Source organism: Canis lupus, chromosome 34 (genome assembly GCF_003254725.2).
Source record: "Canis lupus dingo isolate Sandy chromosome 34, ASM325472v2, whole genome shotgun sequence".
Lineage (NCBI taxonomy): Eukaryota > Metazoa > Chordata > Mammalia > Carnivora > Canidae > Canis > Canis lupus.
Genome location: NC_064276.1, coordinates 19,394,221 through 19,411,829, shown reverse-complemented (window position 1 = coordinate 19,411,829; position 17,609 = coordinate 19,394,221). Strand labels below are relative to the sequence as shown.

Sequence of the window (17,609 nt, the reverse complement as noted above, 5' to 3'; positions counted from 1 at the left end):
TGTAAAATACCTGAGTGAAAACGAAAAAATTAAAAGAAAAAAATCTAGTTCTTTCTAAATGTTCTTAAAAGCTTGGATATTTCCAAACATTCCTAAGTAAACCACTATATGTAGAATAAAATTTCTGAATTTGGAGGTAAATATTTCTGCTTTGGTCCCTGTTGCTGGGGTCACGCTGACTTCTTTAGTGTCTGCACATCATTTAATGTATTCTTATCAACCACTCCATGTACAGTAAAATTCAGAGACTCGGGTTATAATCAAGACTTTACTTGGCCCCGAGGAATTTTTGGTACCTTCCAAGATTCTCCCTCTAACAAAAGTCTGTCTCAAGATTGGACTTTTTCTTTGACCTCCATCAACTTCAAAGTAAATTACATGCCTTCCTGGAGTTCCTGCAATCTCTCAATGCCTTCTCCTTTTCCTTCTTCAGGAGTATCATGGGACATAAGATATTCAGTGCCAGCCAAGATGCAATGAGTCAACAACAGTCTATCTTTCCCACTGATTACAACCAAAACTTCTAGGCAAAATGCAAAAAAACAAATAACTAAAATACCCTAGTTGTACACATGCATGGCAGACCCAAAGAAGTGTAGTAAAGCTTCAAGAACTGAACTACCAAAGTCCGAGGCTAAACTCAGAGCTGTGCATGTGATAGATAGACCCAAATACCATAGCAAAGGTTTGAAAACTGAACTGACATTGGAATCATAACCCACAAAAGGTGAGACACAACTTGTAGTCTGAACCTAAGCCAACTGATTACCTGCTAACAAAAGCAAACAAACAAACAAATCAACATTCTCTAGAGGATTTTAACAGAAGCCAGAATCTCATAATATAATATTAAAAATATTCTGGATACAAGTCAAAATTACTGAATGTATAAAGAACCAGAAAAATCTGACCAGAATTCAGAATAACTTGGAAGAAAAGATAATCAACAGGTGACCCCAGTTAAATTACCAGACACAGACTTTATAATACCCACTGTAGCAATGAGGTAAAGATGAACATTCTTGAAATAAATGAGAGGATAGAGTTCTTAGCAGAGAAAGAAAAATAAATTTTAACCTAAATGGAAAAATTTAAACTAGAAGATACAATATCTGGAATTCATAGTTCTACCAAATGCACTCAATAGCAGAATGGAAATGACAGAGGAAAGAAAACCTGAAGATAGATCAAGAGAAATAAGAAGATCAAAGAGAAAAAGATAGAAAAAAATTAGTGCAACCTTAGGTGCTTATCAATCTAACATTCATGTCATTGGGATCTCAGAAAAAGAGAAAGATTACTCAGAATATATATTTGAAGAAATAATGGCATAAAACAGTCCATATTTGGTGAAAAGCACCTATTTACAGTCTCAAGAAGCTCAATGAATCCCATCAGCTTAGGTTAAAAATATGTATATAGTTATATGTATATGTATATATGTATATAGTTTATGACATATCATAAACTATTCAAAGCCAAAGTAAAGAAAATACCTTAAAAGCACCTGGAAGCAAAAGGTGATAAGTTACAAGTAAGGGAAACTATGACTACAGGCTTCTTATCAAAAACCTCAGAGCCTGAAGACAGAGAGAGAATATTTTTAAAGTGTTGGAAGAAAAAATAATAAATAAATAATCATAAAAAGTCCTGGCTGGATCTGTCAGTAGAGCATGTGACTCTTGAGCTTAGTGTTGTGAGGTCAAGCCTCCATTGGATATAGAGATTACTTAAAAATAAAAAGTGCTGGGAGGAAAGAACTGCCAACTCAGAATTCTATAGCCAACAAAAATATCCTTCAAGAATGTAGGCAGGATAAAGATATTCTCAGATGAGGGAAACTAAGAGAATTCATGACTTGCAGACTTGTTCTGAAAGAAATGGCAAGGAAAGTTCTTCAGGATGAGGGGAGACTATACCAGAGGGAAACATAAAACTTTAGGAATGAAGAAAGAACAAGAGAAATGATGAATATCTAGCTAAATAGAGTATTTGGGGCCTCTTAAATTCTTTAAAATATGGAAGACTGTTGAAAGCAAAAATTATAGCATTATCTGTAATGTTTAAATGGATATAGATATAAGATACACAGCAACCACAACATAAAAGGATCAGGACACAGAATCCTAAGGCATGCATATTTTATTTGAAGTGGTAAAATATTAATTCTAAGTATACTCTGAAAAGTTAGGTATACACATTGAAATTCCTAGAGCAACTACTAAAAAATACTAAAAATACCACAGCCAAAATCCAATAAATAAATTAAGTTGAAATATTATGGAATATTCAAGTAATACAAAAGAGAATAAAATATATTTAAATATAAATATAATATAAATAATAGAATATTATATAATATTTATATGAATATATTATAAAATATATAATACATGTAATATACAAAGTACATGTTAGTTGACTATGTTATCATTCAGGATTCCGCTCAATAGTAGAAAAGTTTTTGGAGAGTCAAAAGTTATACACAGATTTTTGACTATGTGGAAGGTGTGTGCCCCTAAACCCCACATTGTTCAAGAGTCAACTATATAGATAGATTTAAAGCAACACAGTGGGAAAAGATAAATGATGCAAACAGTAATCAAAGGAAAGTTAGACTGCCTATATAAACTTCGGACAAAGTAGGCTTCAGAATAAGGAAAATGACCAGGGATAAAGAAAGACATTAGATAATGATGAAAGAGTAAAATCATTGAGAAGACATAATATTAAATGAGTATGTACTTAACAGGAGAACTCCAAAATACAGGAAGCAAAAGCTGGCAGAACTAAAAAGGAATAAATCCATAATTATGTTTGAAGATATGATGTGACCATGAAGATGTCATGGGACCATTAATCTTGGCCACAATTCCTCTCAGGAGGGGCTATGCAGTTTGGGTCTCTCTGTTTCCACAAAGAATTGGCCATGCTCCAGAGAGCTTAAAGTGAGATTGACTCCATGTCCAGTGCTGTGAAGATCCTCCCACCCCCACCCAGACGTGGGACTGTGAGCATGACCAGATATCAACCACTTGTTGAAATTTTAGAGAAAACCAATAGTAATCTTCCAGCAATATCTAAGAAACCTAAGAAAATTCAAACATAACATTAAGAGTTTATGGTGAACAGGTGCTTTCGCATCCATTATCCACTCTCCCACTTCTGGCAACTGTGTCCAGTTTTGCCTTAGAGAAAATACCCTTTCTCCAGCTTGAGCCATAATCAACTTAAGTCGATAAGTATACTCCATCCTCCTGACTGAAGTAATTGGTCAGAGACAGCCAAACAACCCAGTGAGAGCCAATGAGATGCAAGAACATACTTGCTGGGGTTTCTGGAAAAGAGAACTTCCTCCCGCCTCCGTGGGAATCACCAGAAAAGAGAATGTCCCTTTAGCCACATGATGTGGTGGGCGGGTGCCAGAGCTGGCAGGCTGCCAGTCAGTCTATTTGATATCGTGAGGAAAGGCCTAGAAGTATACTGTGTAGAGCCTGAGAGTTAAGTCCACACTGCTGACGGCAGAGAAGGACAGATAGAAAAGAGTCTTGGATATCACTTGAGCCTCTGGTTCAAGCCTTACCCAATGACAAAATAGCTGCTCTGGTAGTTTCCATCATGCAAAGGAATCCTTTTTTCCCCCCATCTTGACTGAGAGTTGTTTTCCATCATTTATAACACAGAGGCCTAACATGCAATGTCCCCTTACCCCTTCACCCTCCTCTGAGCCCCATGTCTTTCTCCAAAAATGAAAACAAAAGCCATATGATTCAAGTGCTTCTACTTTTAATGCTAAACAGTATTTTTATTTGTATAACATGATGATGTGAAAACATTTTATTTTTTTACTTTATGTTTAAAAAATATTTTATTTATTCATGAGACAGAGAGAGGCAGAGACACAGGCAGAGGAAGAAGCAGGCTCCCTGCGGGGAGCCCGATGTGGAACTCAAACCCAGGACCCCGGGATCATGCCCTGAGCCAAAGGCAGATGTTCAACCACTGAGCCACCCAGGTGCCCCGATGCGCAAACATTTTAAAAAATGAAGCTTTGTATGTAGAAATAATAATCCCTTAATGATAAGCAATACACAAACAGAAAGGAATCATTCAGAATGATAAAACTGGGAGGAGAATAAAAAAAAGCTTCCCCTGTCTGTTTATACAGAATGCTACTAACTCTGCTTTTGCTAAAGACTTTGAAAAATGTTACTCAAGCTGTTGTCTCCTGGGAGGATATTTATCATTATCGACTACTTCTATACTTCTTTATTTTTTTGAGAAATATTTGACAACTAAAAATTGTATATAATTAGATGTACAATGTGATGTATTATAGATAAACATGGTAAAATAATCACCACAATCAAGCTAGTTCACATACCCATCACCTCAGATAGTTCTTTTCTTTACTCTTCTTCCTTTTATAATTCTTAAAGAACAAGAATAGATTCAGAAGGCCCAGGTCTTTCCAGACCTTGTTGGTACTCAAGGAAAGAATCGTCTCCAAATTCCTTTGTGGGTTTTGCATTGCAGGCTCAAGCTACCCCCTTGAGGGAGAATTCTTTAAGTATTCTGGAAAATACACCCAAACCTTAGTGGAAAAAATTCAAACTACTCAATGGAAAGGATTAAATTCAGGGAGTTCCTAAAATGAAAATGTTTTAAGATAAGGATCAGTTTGTAGATAAGGATCAGTTATATGAAGAGACTAAACTGGAGTTAATTCTGGGTAGAGGTGAGATTCAAGAGATTTGGTCTTCATGAGGCATTTATCAAGGACCTGTAAAGGGACTCAGAGGTGAAAGAAGCACAGTCCTTTCCAGGCAGTTGTCTCCAGGCTGGTAGAAAATGTCAACCCAGGATTCTCATCCAGCTTAATATGTAGAGGGACACAGGGGCACGGTGTTGTGAGGAAAATTTGCAGGAAAGAGCTATCACATCAGAGAAGCTTCCTGACTAGGTGGTTTGGAGGAACAGGGAGGATTTCACCATGTGGAGATGGAAGTAGCTTTCTGAGCTAGAGAGAAGAGCATGAGGAAAGACACAGAAGCAGAAGTACAGAGTAATTAGTGGTTCAGCCGGGATGGGACCTAGTCATAGAATCACCTTCTCTGAGGGAGCTCTACTGGGGAAAGGCTTAACTCACCATGAAGACCAACTTAGAGGCCCTCAGGTGAGGTGGGTGATAGACCCCCTACCAACACTCTCAAGAGGCCGTATACTCCTAAAAAAAGGCCAGGGTCTAGTGGAGAAGGCCTACAGACCTGGGTTTGGTTACTAACTCTGCCACTTAATACCTGTGTGAGCTTAGGCATTCCCTTACTCTCTCAGGCTCAGGACCCAAGAGTAGAATGAGAAGAATAATATCTTTCCTGTGCACCTTCCAGGATTGGCATGAACATGAGGAAAAAGGGTGGACACAGAATAGCACTGCCAAATACTTTCTGGTAGTCCACTATCTCACCATATATGTGAAGCACCCCCAGAAATATTATTAACTTTTCGTTGCTACTACATAACAGATCCTTGAGGCCAAGAACTATGTTTTCTTTAGGACAGGGAATATAGTATGTGATTTTTTTTGAAAAGGTACTTGCTGAATGAATGAGTAAATAATGAGTAATGTTCAGAGCTCTCCAACTAGACACAAAAATTAATCTTCTTCTTCTTCTTTCTTCTTCTTCTTCTTCTTCTTCTTCTTCTTCTTCTTCTTCTTCGTCATCGTCGTCTTTTTCAAAATTAGTCTTCTAACTCCACTGAACACCTGTTGACTGTTTTTTCACTTTGGAGTTGTTTGGCCAGATGGAGGCTCTAAGTTAGTTGTGATCAGTTGGTGTCATGGTAGAGAAGGAAGCCCGTAAAGGTGGAGTCATTGACGTTATCTGCGTAGATCCCATAAGAGTCCCCATCCCCGTACACCTGGAGCCAGACTTGGTCGCCCACTTCCAGATGAAGGAGCACAGAGCCAGAGGCCTGGTCCACGTTCTTCTCCTGGTACTGGTCATAGGTGAAGAGCATAGCCTTGTCTTTCTTGTAGAGGCTGACCTTGACATCCTTCAAGTAGACTGTGATGTGGTAGGAGAAGTAGTACAGCCCAGGAATGTTGCAGTGAAATTTTCCAGTGGTGCCATCGTAGTGGTTTTGCAGATTGTAGAAGATTTTGGTAAAGCGAATGGGAACATTGGGGACAGTGATCCGGCTCTCCAACCCCACACTGAATGCCGAACGGTGTACATAGGCACTTTCCCCAGGTTCTCCTTTCCTTCCTGGGGTTCCTGGAAAGCCTCGGGGACCTTCAACCCCAGTTACTCCAGTTTCACCAGTGTCACCCTTAGGACCAACAAGACCTAGAGAATGAAAAGACCTCAGTGACCATAAGGAACAGAACACTCCTGCCTAGGTGAATTCTAGCCTGAAACACTGTCTCTTTGGCCCTTACCCACAGCCTGCCTGACTTACAGAGCAAGGGACCAATGGGAGCTCCCAAAGAGGTGAGTTATACTTTCTACATCCCCCAGCAGACTTCCATAAATTCATCTCCAGCCTTATTTCCTATAAGTTTGCATCCTAGACCCTCCACCCTGCGAACCCTTTATATGCTGGCTCAACCAACCATACATTTGCTCTTCTATCCCTTCTATCTGGGATGCACTCCCTCCTTTATTCTGTGTACCCATCCTTCAAGGCCTGACTCAAGCCCCGCCTCCTCCTGAAAGCCTTCCTTGTTAATCCAGATCTTCATTAAGACCGTTGCATTTTCTCTCTGTTCCATACTTTGGGCATTTGTCCACATTCAATCTGGCATATTTGGAATAGACTTCCTTGTAGTAATCTTTAACAGCCTCATGCATTAGACTTTTTTAAAAAAGATGTTGTTTATTTATTCATGAGAGACACAGAGAGAGAGAAAGAGGCAGAGACACAGGCAGAGGGAGAAGCAGGCTCCATGCAGGGAGCCTGATATGGGACTCAATCCCGGGACTCCAGAATCATGCCCTGGGACGAAGGCAGGCCCTAAACCACTGAGCCACCCGGGGATCCCTAAATTTATCTTCTTAACTGAAACAAGAGTTCCCCAGGAGGAGGACTGTGAGCTATAAGAATGCATTAAGTGTGAATGCCACTGGGTGGAATGGGAATTAAGTGGAAATCAGTGGAATGAGAATTAAGTGGAAATGAAGGGAGACATGAATGTGAACAGATTGGGAATAGTGATGGATAGTGTGGGGGTGGGAAAGAGTACAGGGAACGTGATGTGGATAGAGCAGAGTCGGAGGTGCTGGTTTTATAGGTTGCTTATGGGTCACAGAAAAAATTGCTCCCTTCCTGTGTCTAGGCCTTTGTCAATAGCTAATGACTTTGTATAGTTCCAGAAGCCCTCTTCTATCCAGAAGAAGTCTATGATGGAGGAAGCCAAAAAACTTGTTCTTACCTGGATCTCCTTTCTCACCCTTTTCACCAGGGGTGCCATCTCTGCCATCACGGCCTGGGGTCCCATTGTGGCCAGGATGCCCTGGGATGCCTGCCATCCAACCTGGGCAGGCCCCCTTCGGCAGGGGAAGCAGGACTCCAGGCCCTTCTGCCACGGAGTCCTGGCCGTGAGCGGGCAGGACTAGTAGCAGTAGAACAGCTCGTAGCAACAGCATCCTGAGCCCTGGAACCCAGATCTGCATTGTCAGCCACGCAAGGAGACCTCATACAGCACACCCCATCAGGACCTAAGCAGGATTCGGGCCATCTCAGCAGTGTCCACTTCTGAGACCTGCTCTCTCAACACTCACCTATTCTAAAAGACTTGTTTGACTATTTCCACCTAGCTTGATCTCTTTCTGCCCTGAAATTTGCAATTTTAGCATTATTCTTCGTGTGTAATCTCCTTTCCTCAACAGATTGTGAGTTCAATGAGGGCAGAACGACACTCTTCCAATTGCCTCATAGGCACAGGGCCAGGCTCCTTGGACCAAGTTCCAAGAGTCCATTTGTCAAGAATCTACCTCTTGAGTTTTCCAAGGATGACGACTCTAACCAACTTCTCTCTCTCTCTCTCTGGCTCCTTCCTTTTTCTTCTTTACTTCTCTCCCTCATTTCTTTTTTTCTTTTTTCTTTTTTTTTTTAGATTTTATTCATTCATGAAGGACACAGAGAGAAACAGAGAGAGGCAGAGACACAGGCAGAGGAAGAAGCAGGCTCCATGCAGGGACCCTGACATGGGACTCGATCCTGGGTCTCCAGGATCAGGCCCTGGGCCGAAGGTGGCGCTAAACCGCTGAGCCACCTGGGCTGCCCATCTCTCCCTCATTTCTATGTCTGTTCCTCCTCCTTTCTCCCTCTCTCTCTCTCTCCCTTCCCCCCTCTCTCTCTCTTTCTCTTCTGCCTCTGCCCATCTCCTGAATCACATATTAGACCATTTGGTTTATTGTACATGCGCCCGCACACGTGCACACACAGGCATACATCCACATGCTTGCACACACATATACACAGTCGCACAGTGCACACACACACAGCCTCTCCCTGTGTTAGTCAGACAACCAGAGCCACACTGTCCCATGAGGATGACCCTCCGCTGCTGACCCTTTGCCTGGGCCATTCTTAACTGCACCTCCTCACCTGCCGGATCCCTCTGCAGCCTTCAGGACACAGTTAGGATGTCTTCTCTTTCAGGAAGTCCTCTCTCCCCAGTCGGGGTTGTTCATTCCTCCCCTGCACACACTCTGCCCTCGCTTACCACTGGTATTGCACTTCCTGCACGATCCAGTGATTCCCCGATCTGCTCATTCATTTCACCCATTAAACTACAGGTACCAGGAGGCAAAGCCTAACACACTATCTACTTTTTAGTAGGGACTAAATAAATGTCTTTCGAACTTTATTTTTTTTAATTTTTATTTATTTATGATAAATAGAGAGAGAGAGAGAGAGAGAGAGGCAGAGACACAGGCAGAGGGAGAAGCAGGCTCCATGCACCGGGAGCCTGATGTGGGATTCGATCCCGGGTCTCCAGGATCGTGCCCTGGGCCAAAGGCAGGCGCCAAACCGCTGCGCCACCCAGGGATCCCCAATAAATGTCTTTCTAAGGAAGAAAAGAGAGAGCAAGAGAGTCAGAGAAAGGAGGGAGTGAGGGAGGAGAAAGGAAGACGGAAAGAAGGATGGAGAGGGGCGTATATTTGAAATATGTGTTCTGGGAGCCCTAGCAAAAAGCTCAAGTGGCACAGGTGGCCGGGGACATCCTGTCTCAACACCGTTCCTCCATATCCCACCCCCACCGCAGAAGATGGTCCTTTATATATATACGTCTTAGTCTCCTCAGCCCTCTTTCACCAGGGAGTTGAGAGAAGGCACCACAGAAAGGGGAATAAGTCCTAGGATCCTGGATTAAGGCAGCCCTAAAACCTTCTGTGGAGTTTGAGAGGTGCTTAATCCCATGAACCTGATTCTGAGTTAAACACAGTCCACGTGTATTTTTTTACACCAAGGACTTAACCAATTTTCATCAGTTTGCTTGTCTCTTAAGAGTTATCCAAAGTCTCCAGAATTGGGCTTGGGTTCAGGGGACAGCTCCTGTGTGCAGGAGGCAAGAAAGTCTCTGATTGACAATTTTACCCTCCAAGATATGCATGGTGTCTAGAATCCTACCTCTATGCCCCATCACCTAGGCTCTATAGTGCCCTCAATGCAACGCACCAACTCATCATTCATTCATTCATTCATATAAACATGAATCTATATATATCTATATATGTCTATATATCTATATCTATATATATATGAATTCACCTTTCATATAGATAGATAGATGATAGATAGATAGATGTAGATGTAGATGTAGATATAGACACACATACACACACATGTATTCACTAAAAATTGGTAATATAAACACTTTGGAAACTACAGAAAACAAAACGATCCCCAGTCCCAAGGCTTTCTCCGTTTATTTTTAAACATAATGAAAAACACATTTTACATAAAAATTTTATTCCCCCATTTTTGCCTTGTCACTTTCTGGTTCTCATAATCACCATTTTTTAAAGGTTTTTATTTATTTATTAGAAAGAGAGAAAGCATGAGCAGGAGGGAAGGGCAGTGGGAGAGGGAGAAGTAGACTCCCAGCTGAGCAAGAAGCCAGCCCAAAGCAGGACTCGATCTGAGGCCCCTGAGATCATGACCTGAGCTGAGCCACCCAGGTGCCCATAATCTTCATTTTATTTTTTTTCATAATCTTCATTTTAAATGTGTGTGTGCTAGTTCATCAAATGGAAACAGTTAAAATATACTTAACCATTCCTATTTTGTTGAACTTTTAACTTACCTCCATTTCAAAGTATTATTTTAAAATCCATAACTACTATCCTTGGTCATATAGCTTATCCCCAAGTTATATAGTTATGACCTATTCCCAGAAGTAAAATTACTGGCCCAAATCTATGAACATTTTTAAGGCTCTTGATGTGTATTTCCAAACTGCAGTTCGTTACACTGTTACTAGGTAGTGTGTTAGTGTGCTATTAAGAAAGCCTATTAACTACTCTCACCAGCAAAATTTTAAAAACCTATTTCTGTTATTGCTAGTTTAATGAACAAAAGAAATGGCATCTTGCTACTTTGATCAATAGTGAGTTGCACATTTTATTAAAGGCCTATTTCCTAACTTAATTTCCTCATTCATGATACACCCTTTAGTGTTTTGGGTTACTTAATTTATTAGGGACACAATGTGCTTTTTTCTTTTTTTTTTAAGATTTTATTTATTTATTTGACAGAGAGTGCACACACAAGCAATGGAAGTGGCAGGGGGAGAGGGAGAGGAAGAAAGAGAGCTCTGCAGGGAGCCCGATGTGGGACTTGATCCCAGGACCCTAGGACCATGACCAGAGCCAAAGGCAAATGCTTAACTAACTGAGCCACCCAAGCTCCCCACACTGTGCTTTTGAATCAATTTGTGTGACCTCTTTTTACAGACACTTTATCATATATGCCACACCTGTTTTCTCTGGTGATTATTCTGTAGATTATTCTTTTGTCTACCCTGATTTCTAAGTGATGGAAGTTTTCATTTTTAGAGTCAACTCTTATTTTTCTTTGCTTCTAAGATGTAAACAGTTCTTAGCCCTTGTAGGTCTTGGAAAATATTCTACTTTTTGTCTTCTATTGTTTGATATATTTTAATTTCATTCTTTAATTCATCTTCAATATTTTGTTTTGTGATCTAAAAAAACTCAAATGATTTCTATTTGAAGACTAGCTGTTTAAAGACAACTTTAGTTCATCTTTCCACTCTTTATTAAGCTGCTGCATCATTTATTTAGTAAATATCAAGTTTTACTATGATCTTATAAGTAAGTGAGAATTGAGAAGGAGATAGATTGATAGAAAAAGGGGCCGAGAGAGACCACACAGCAGCAGGCACTGCCCCTTGGGTCCTCTGTAGCTGTGAATCTCTAGCCGACGCGCCCCTTACCATCTATGTACACTTTTGTCGCCCTCTACTGGATTTCAAGGGCTCAGGCGAGTGTAGTCCATAGCTGCTGGAAATGAAATGAGATACAGCCTAGGCTTGGCTGGTCCCAAAATAAGAAAAGGTGAGTTAGATTAGAAGGCAGGGAGGAGAGACCAGCTAAGCCCGCTTTCGTATTTAGGAAGAACACCTCATATGAATAAGACTTAATATGCATTCAAAGTTTCCCACTATTTGTCATTTTCATCCTTTCTTCTTCTGGAATTAGCATTCCAAGTCCCGAGAAGACCTCTGAAAGGTTGTGTGCTTGCTTTCTCCTGAAACAAGGAGGCTGTGCTCTTTTCCACAAAGAAATAGGAAGAGAGAGCCCAGAACATGAGAACTGGTGGGGGACAGCTACAGAGGACCCAAAGATAGGAGAAGATTGGCTTTTCCAAACTGTTGGGGGGAATGTAAAGTCAGAAGGCCTCTGGAGTTCTCTGGTTTAAGATTCTCTTCTCTCAGCCCAAGGGAAGGCATTCTGTTCTCAACATTTCAGTATTATGGATGGATTTCTCCACTAACAGGGACAAGCAGTCCGGATACCATGACAGTGGCATGAGGAGGAGGTACTGAGAAGAGAAGTGGGGTGAAGATCGGTACGTGATCCTCAGGAATTTCTGATGCTAGAACAGACTCTGATTGCAAAAGAAAGTTGTCTTCTAACCTTAGTTCTGGGTGGAAAAGTCACCAGTTGATAACAATTGAAGGTCAGGGCAGAGACACTACTCTCAAAAAAAAATGTATTCCAAAATTATTTGTGTTCTTTGTTTAGATATGGCAGTTGTTACACTTACATTTGGAAAGACTTCTAATTCCACAGGGGAAAACATTAATTAATGAAACCATAAAATAAGACCCAATGGTGCCTGTAAAGAAAGCATTTATGTGGATCATGAAGCTGGACCCCAAGTTTCACTTATAATTCTGTTTCTACAGAACTCCGTGTGTCACTTAATGTCTCATTTAATCCTCACAACCATTTTGAGAAACAGTATGAAATAGAACAGGATCACACGCTCTATGATCTTGGGGCTTGGGTGAGAATGATCTGTTCTTACCTGTAACATGTATTAGTCATATATTTGTTGGAGGATTAAGGGCATAAAATCCATATAAAGTACCTAGAATGGCACATGGCACGTGTCAGTGCTTAATAAATGTTGGCTATGACTGTACCCATTTTAGAGATGAGGAAAGTGAGTTTCAGGAAAGTTAAGTGACTTGTCCAAGATCTTAGAGCTTTTAAATGCAAAAAGAGCTGGAAATTGAATTCTGGTCTTCCAAACCCCAAAAATGGACCCCTGGGCATACTTCAGAGGAGAAAAAAAAAGCATCAGGATCACATTTCTGCCTTTTTATATTCCACTCCATGGGATGGAGGACATAAGAGAAAATGGCTTGAAAAGCCCTCCAGATTATAATGCAAGCGCCCTGGCTTCTAGCCTAGGCTCCACCATTAACACACTGGGTGACCTCACCTCCCAGATCTCATGCTCGTTGCCTGCAAATGTGATTATTAATGATATTAATCCTTACCTATCCTATTTCACAATCTTATTGTATCAGTTGACTAAAAGTATGAGGTATTTTATAAGCTTCCACACATATAAGTGAAGAGAAGGGAAACTAGCAAATATTTATGGACCACCTGCTATAGACCACCACTGTACGGCCACCTGTTCTTCATCTCTTTCCATCCCTACTACTCCAGGAGGTAGGACACAACTGCCACAAGAGAACTCCCAGGACCAGAGAAGATTAGTAACTTCTGCCCATGCATGAAAAGGGAAAGAGTACAGGGGTGCAATTTAAAACCCAAAGCCTGGGTTCTTTCAGTGGCCCTGGCTTTCACAGTATACCGTGTATAGGCATGGATCTCTTCATTTTTAAAACTATATGAGGGGATGGCCACGATGTTTTCTGGATCCTAAAGGGCCATATTATGATCTCTTCTTTTCATATTTAGAATATATAAGAAATTCCACTTTGACCTGCTGAAACTTCAATAACAACAGCAGAATCTTGTGAAATGCAGGATGGGGTTTCCTTTGGGACTGACAGGAAATAGTAGAGGGGGGAAAGGCCACCAAATCTGGTGCCAACTCTTCCAGTAGGAAAGGGCACTAAAGCACAGATCACTGAGAGCCTAAATGAACCCCAGAATCATCTCACCCCTGTCCTCCTTTTACAAACGGGAGGTTAACGAGAAGGGAAAGGGTGCATTTATTAGATCTTCATAGAGGCCAGCTCCCACACTAGTAGCTTTTACCCATTATTTATTTTATCTATTATGTATTTTAATCTTTACAAGAGGTCCATGAAGCAAGGAAAATAATCCCAACTTTAGAGATGGGGAAACCAAGAGATTAAGGACATGATCCCTCAGACATTCCTGTTCTGACTTCCAAACCAGTGAGCTTCCCATCATGCTACAAGGCCTCTAAAAAGCCTTCTCAGACTCAGCTTCCTAACCTGCTAAACTGTGATCACATAAGATGAGGGACATGAGAATACTTTAAAATCGGCAAGGGTACATTGGAGTAGAAATTGGATAAGGAACTTTTATTTCATGTAACTTCCCCCATAGCCCTGCTCTTGCTTCCACTATAGAGAAGAATCGGAGACTTGAAGAGACCAAGATGCTGCCTTTAAGATCACACAACTCTTAGTAAAAGTGCTGAACAGCTGGGAGGGGAAAAAAAATAAAGAAAAAAGATCATGTGAGCAACTCTTGTGGGTTCTGTGAAATTGCCATTTTTAGGGGAACCTGAGTGGCTCAGTGGTTGAGCATCTGCCTTTTGGCTTTTAGGTCATGATCCCAGGGTCCTGGGATTGAGTCCGCATTAGGTTCCCCGTGGGGAGCCTGCTTCTCCCTCTGCCCATGTCTCTGCCTCTCCTTCTGCGTCTTTCATAGGTTAAAAAAAAATCCAAAAGAAAAAAAGAAACTTCCATTTTTAAAGGTTAAAAATGGTTTTGCCTGCTACAACCTAAGGATGAATGACAGAAGCAGGAACCAACTCAGTTCAGGCTGGCTCCTAGGAGGATTACTTGGAAACCGCATCTCCACGCCCAACACACACACACACACACACACACACACACACACCCTCCAGGAACTAGCATAGCAGCACATCCCTCCAATGCATTTTTAGGATCCAGTCACTCTCCACGTGAAAAAATTCCTGATTGAAAACGTCTGCTCTCCAAAGTTTCTACCTCCTGACTTCAGCTAAGTGGGGACACTAATCTCCTGTCCTGACAAGGAGTCCATGGAAAGTCTGTCCCCTTAACCACCTTAGAAAGGACAAGAAGCAAGTCCTGTGTATCTCTGTACAACTCCTCAAGAATTAAGGGAGGGAGACTGCAAGGACTGCCCATTAAACTGCAGGGCTCTCTCTCTGCTTCTGTGTTTCCAGAACAAAGCTGACCCCCTCCTGGTCCTTTGGGCACATTCCTTTGGGCACATTCTACCAACAAGGGCCCCGTCACTCACCTACCTTGCGTGGAGGAGCCAGCCTTACACCTAATGGGAGGAGTCACCGGGAGTGAGGCGCTGCAGCCCCTCTGAGGTTGGATCTGAAACCCAGAACCTCTCCAGACTAGGGGCCCGCACCCACTGACACAAGAGGGCTGGGCTGATCTCTAAAATCCCTCCCGCTCTGACCTCTGCCTTGACATTGAAAACAACCAGATGCCTCAGATGCAGCGCTCGTGGGGGCCAGCAGGATTGGGCTTGGCAAAGGCCAGGCTGACCCACTGGTTTCTGTCAGAAAATGTCTTCTATAAGATTGTCATAGGTTTTCAGTATATACCAAGCGCACTGTATCTCATTTGAGTGTCTCAATCATCCTGTGAACTATCTCCACATCTGTGTAGGTATCTCCATATTTACAGATTCCCTCAAATCCAAGGAGTGATTATGTCTCACTCATCTTTGTACTTCACTAACTCTACCCGGTGTCTGGCCTTATAGAATCTGCTCAATCAATATCTGCTGAGAAGAATCAAGTGGCGGAGCTGGGTTCCAGACTCAGCCTGAGCGCTGGCTTTCCCCAAGCTGCCTTTCCATGTGCTTCTTTCGTTGCCTACCTGGTCAACCTGAGAAGTTCGTCATTTCCTTCCCTTCTTATTTGACTGAACTCTATCACCGGGCCATCCCTCCCTCTTCACTGACCCCAACCTTTTCTCTGGGTAGGCATCTTGCCACAGAGTGAGTTGGGCAAAATTCAAGATGGCCCCAGGCATTCTGATCAGAAGAACAGTTCCTTTTCTCTTACAGATGTGGGAGAACCAAGGAAGAAGCCCAAGGCCTATCTGCCTCCGCCAGTGCTGCCCTGGCCAGAGTTTTGCCTGTACCTATCTGTGCCCTGCTATGACAAGAGAGCCTGGGGAAACCCCAGCCAGAGGCTCCATTGCAAGGCAGCCCCCCTACACACACCTCCCGACCCAGTTGGGAACTGTAGTCGACTTGTTCTTACCCTCAGGTGTAGAATCAGACCCACAAACTGCAGTCGGGATGGAAATGAGGAAATGATCCAGCCTCAGCAGTCTGGTACTCAAGGGGGAAGGCAATCCCCACCCCAAAGTTGTCCCTTCCCATTGGCCAGCCCTGTCAGGGTAGAGGCCAATGGGAGGGCACCCTGCCCCTGGCAACTGCTTCAGGTCTCCACTCTGGGGAACCTGCTGCAAACCTTCTCGGGTTTGGGAAGCCAAGTGGATCCTCAGTCACAACACTCAGATTCTCTTGGCTCTTATGTTTGCTTCCTACAACCTCAACAGAAGGTAGGGCAAGGTTCAAGACCAGAAAAAGGAAAATAAGCTATCTCGACATCTGAGGGAGAAACTTCCTCCTATAAAGTGAACTGCCCGGTGATCCAGGAGATGCCCCTTTCCCCCATCAATTTGCCGTAATAAGTCAGGGACACCAATTACCACCACCACACTCCTGCCCGCTGTGCATGACAAAGTGTGAGATTGTGTGGTGCACATGGAGCACTTCAGAAGGGGGAATAGTCAGAGGGGTTACAATAAAACAAGAAATAGAACACATCCTCCCCTCTCTGGGCTGGACCCCAAATTTGGGGAAGACTTTGTGGGTTAATTCAGAGAACCGAGGTGAAGGGAAGTTTCTGGAGTGGTGTGGGGCAGAGCCAGAGTAAGCCCTTTAGAGGCTCCTCACTGCAAAAGGTTATAGAGCTCTGAACCTGATGTAACTCAAATTCAACATAACAGAAAACTTTCCTAAAATGTGATAATAGAATACAATCTCTCAAGATTTTCTGGTTCCAAAATTCCGAATAAATTTTGAAAACTAAGTTTTTGTGGGTATGTGAGCCCTTATTTTGCCAGTCCCTTAAGCATATTTCTGACTTTACCTATTGGGGAACCCAGCTCTAGGCTGGGAGCAGCCTGGAGGACCACCAGCTGCCACCCATGTAGGTGTTCCTAGAAGGCTTAGGCTTGAAATGGCAACATTCATCACCTTGGACTCTTTCTTGGCAAACTCATGTTCTGTTTTTGAAACTCAAGATCAGAGTGGTTCCTGCAAGCCACAAATTCTGGGGCACTAAATCGTGACCCCAGCAAGGGCTCAAGATCCCAGTAACAACTTCTACAAGACAGTCAGAAACAGGATGTTCTCAGGATATCTGGGTGCCTCAATGGTTGAGCATCTGCCTTTAGTTCAGGTCGTGGGATTGAGTCCCGCATCGGGCTCCTCGCAGGGAGCCTGCTTCTCCCTCTGTCTATGTCTCTGCCTCTTTCTCTGCGTCACTCATAAAAAAATAAATAAATAAAATCTTTAAAAGAAAAAAAGGAAACAATGTTCTCAGGCAGAGGCTGGGCAAGTGTCTGCCTGCCCCCAAACACCATCTCTGCTGGCCCCACAGATCCTAAAAGTACACAGCAAAGTCAAGTAAAAGTCTGATCTCAGGCCTTTGCCTTTGGCTAATATACATATTTTCTGGAGAGGTCACTTTAGGCCATTGGGATTGGAGTCATGAATCCCTTTCCAAGGGCCCACTGGCTTAGATAGGGACCAGGGGAAACAAGGTTTAATAGAGTTTACCAGGTAGGTAGGACCAAGCAGAAAACAGAGAAGCTGCAG

General features: G+C 42.5%; 1 protein-coding gene across 4 annotated transcripts; it reads right to left on the bottom strand.

Annotated features, from left to right (window-relative positions):
• Nucleotides 1–3,769: 3,769 nt before the first annotated feature.
• On the bottom strand, nucleotides 3,770–16,139 carry ADIPOQ (adiponectin, C1Q and collagen domain containing). Of its 4 annotated transcripts, none has more exons than XM_025451330.3 (3): nucleotides 15,982–16,139; nucleotides 7,436–7,657; nucleotides 3,770–6,350 (listed from the first exon to the last, which is right to left on the bottom strand). In XM_025451330.3, the coding sequence occupies exons 2-3, from the start codon at nucleotides 7,647–7,649 to the stop codon at nucleotides 5,830–5,832; spliced, it is 735 nt and encodes a 244-aa protein (XP_025307115.3). In that variant the 5' UTR covers nucleotides 7,650–7,657; nucleotides 15,982–16,139; the 3' UTR covers nucleotides 3,770–5,829. The 4 variants fall into 4 exon arrangements, with proteins under 4 accessions (XP_025307115.3, XP_025307112.3, XP_048961734.1 ...); XM_025451327.3 differs by having other exon boundaries at nucleotides 7,436–7,721; nucleotides 15,982–16,103; XM_049105777.1 differs by lacking the exon at nucleotides 15,982–16,139 and adding an exon at nucleotides 15,001–15,144.
• Nucleotides 16,140–17,609: the final 1,470 nt, after the last annotated feature.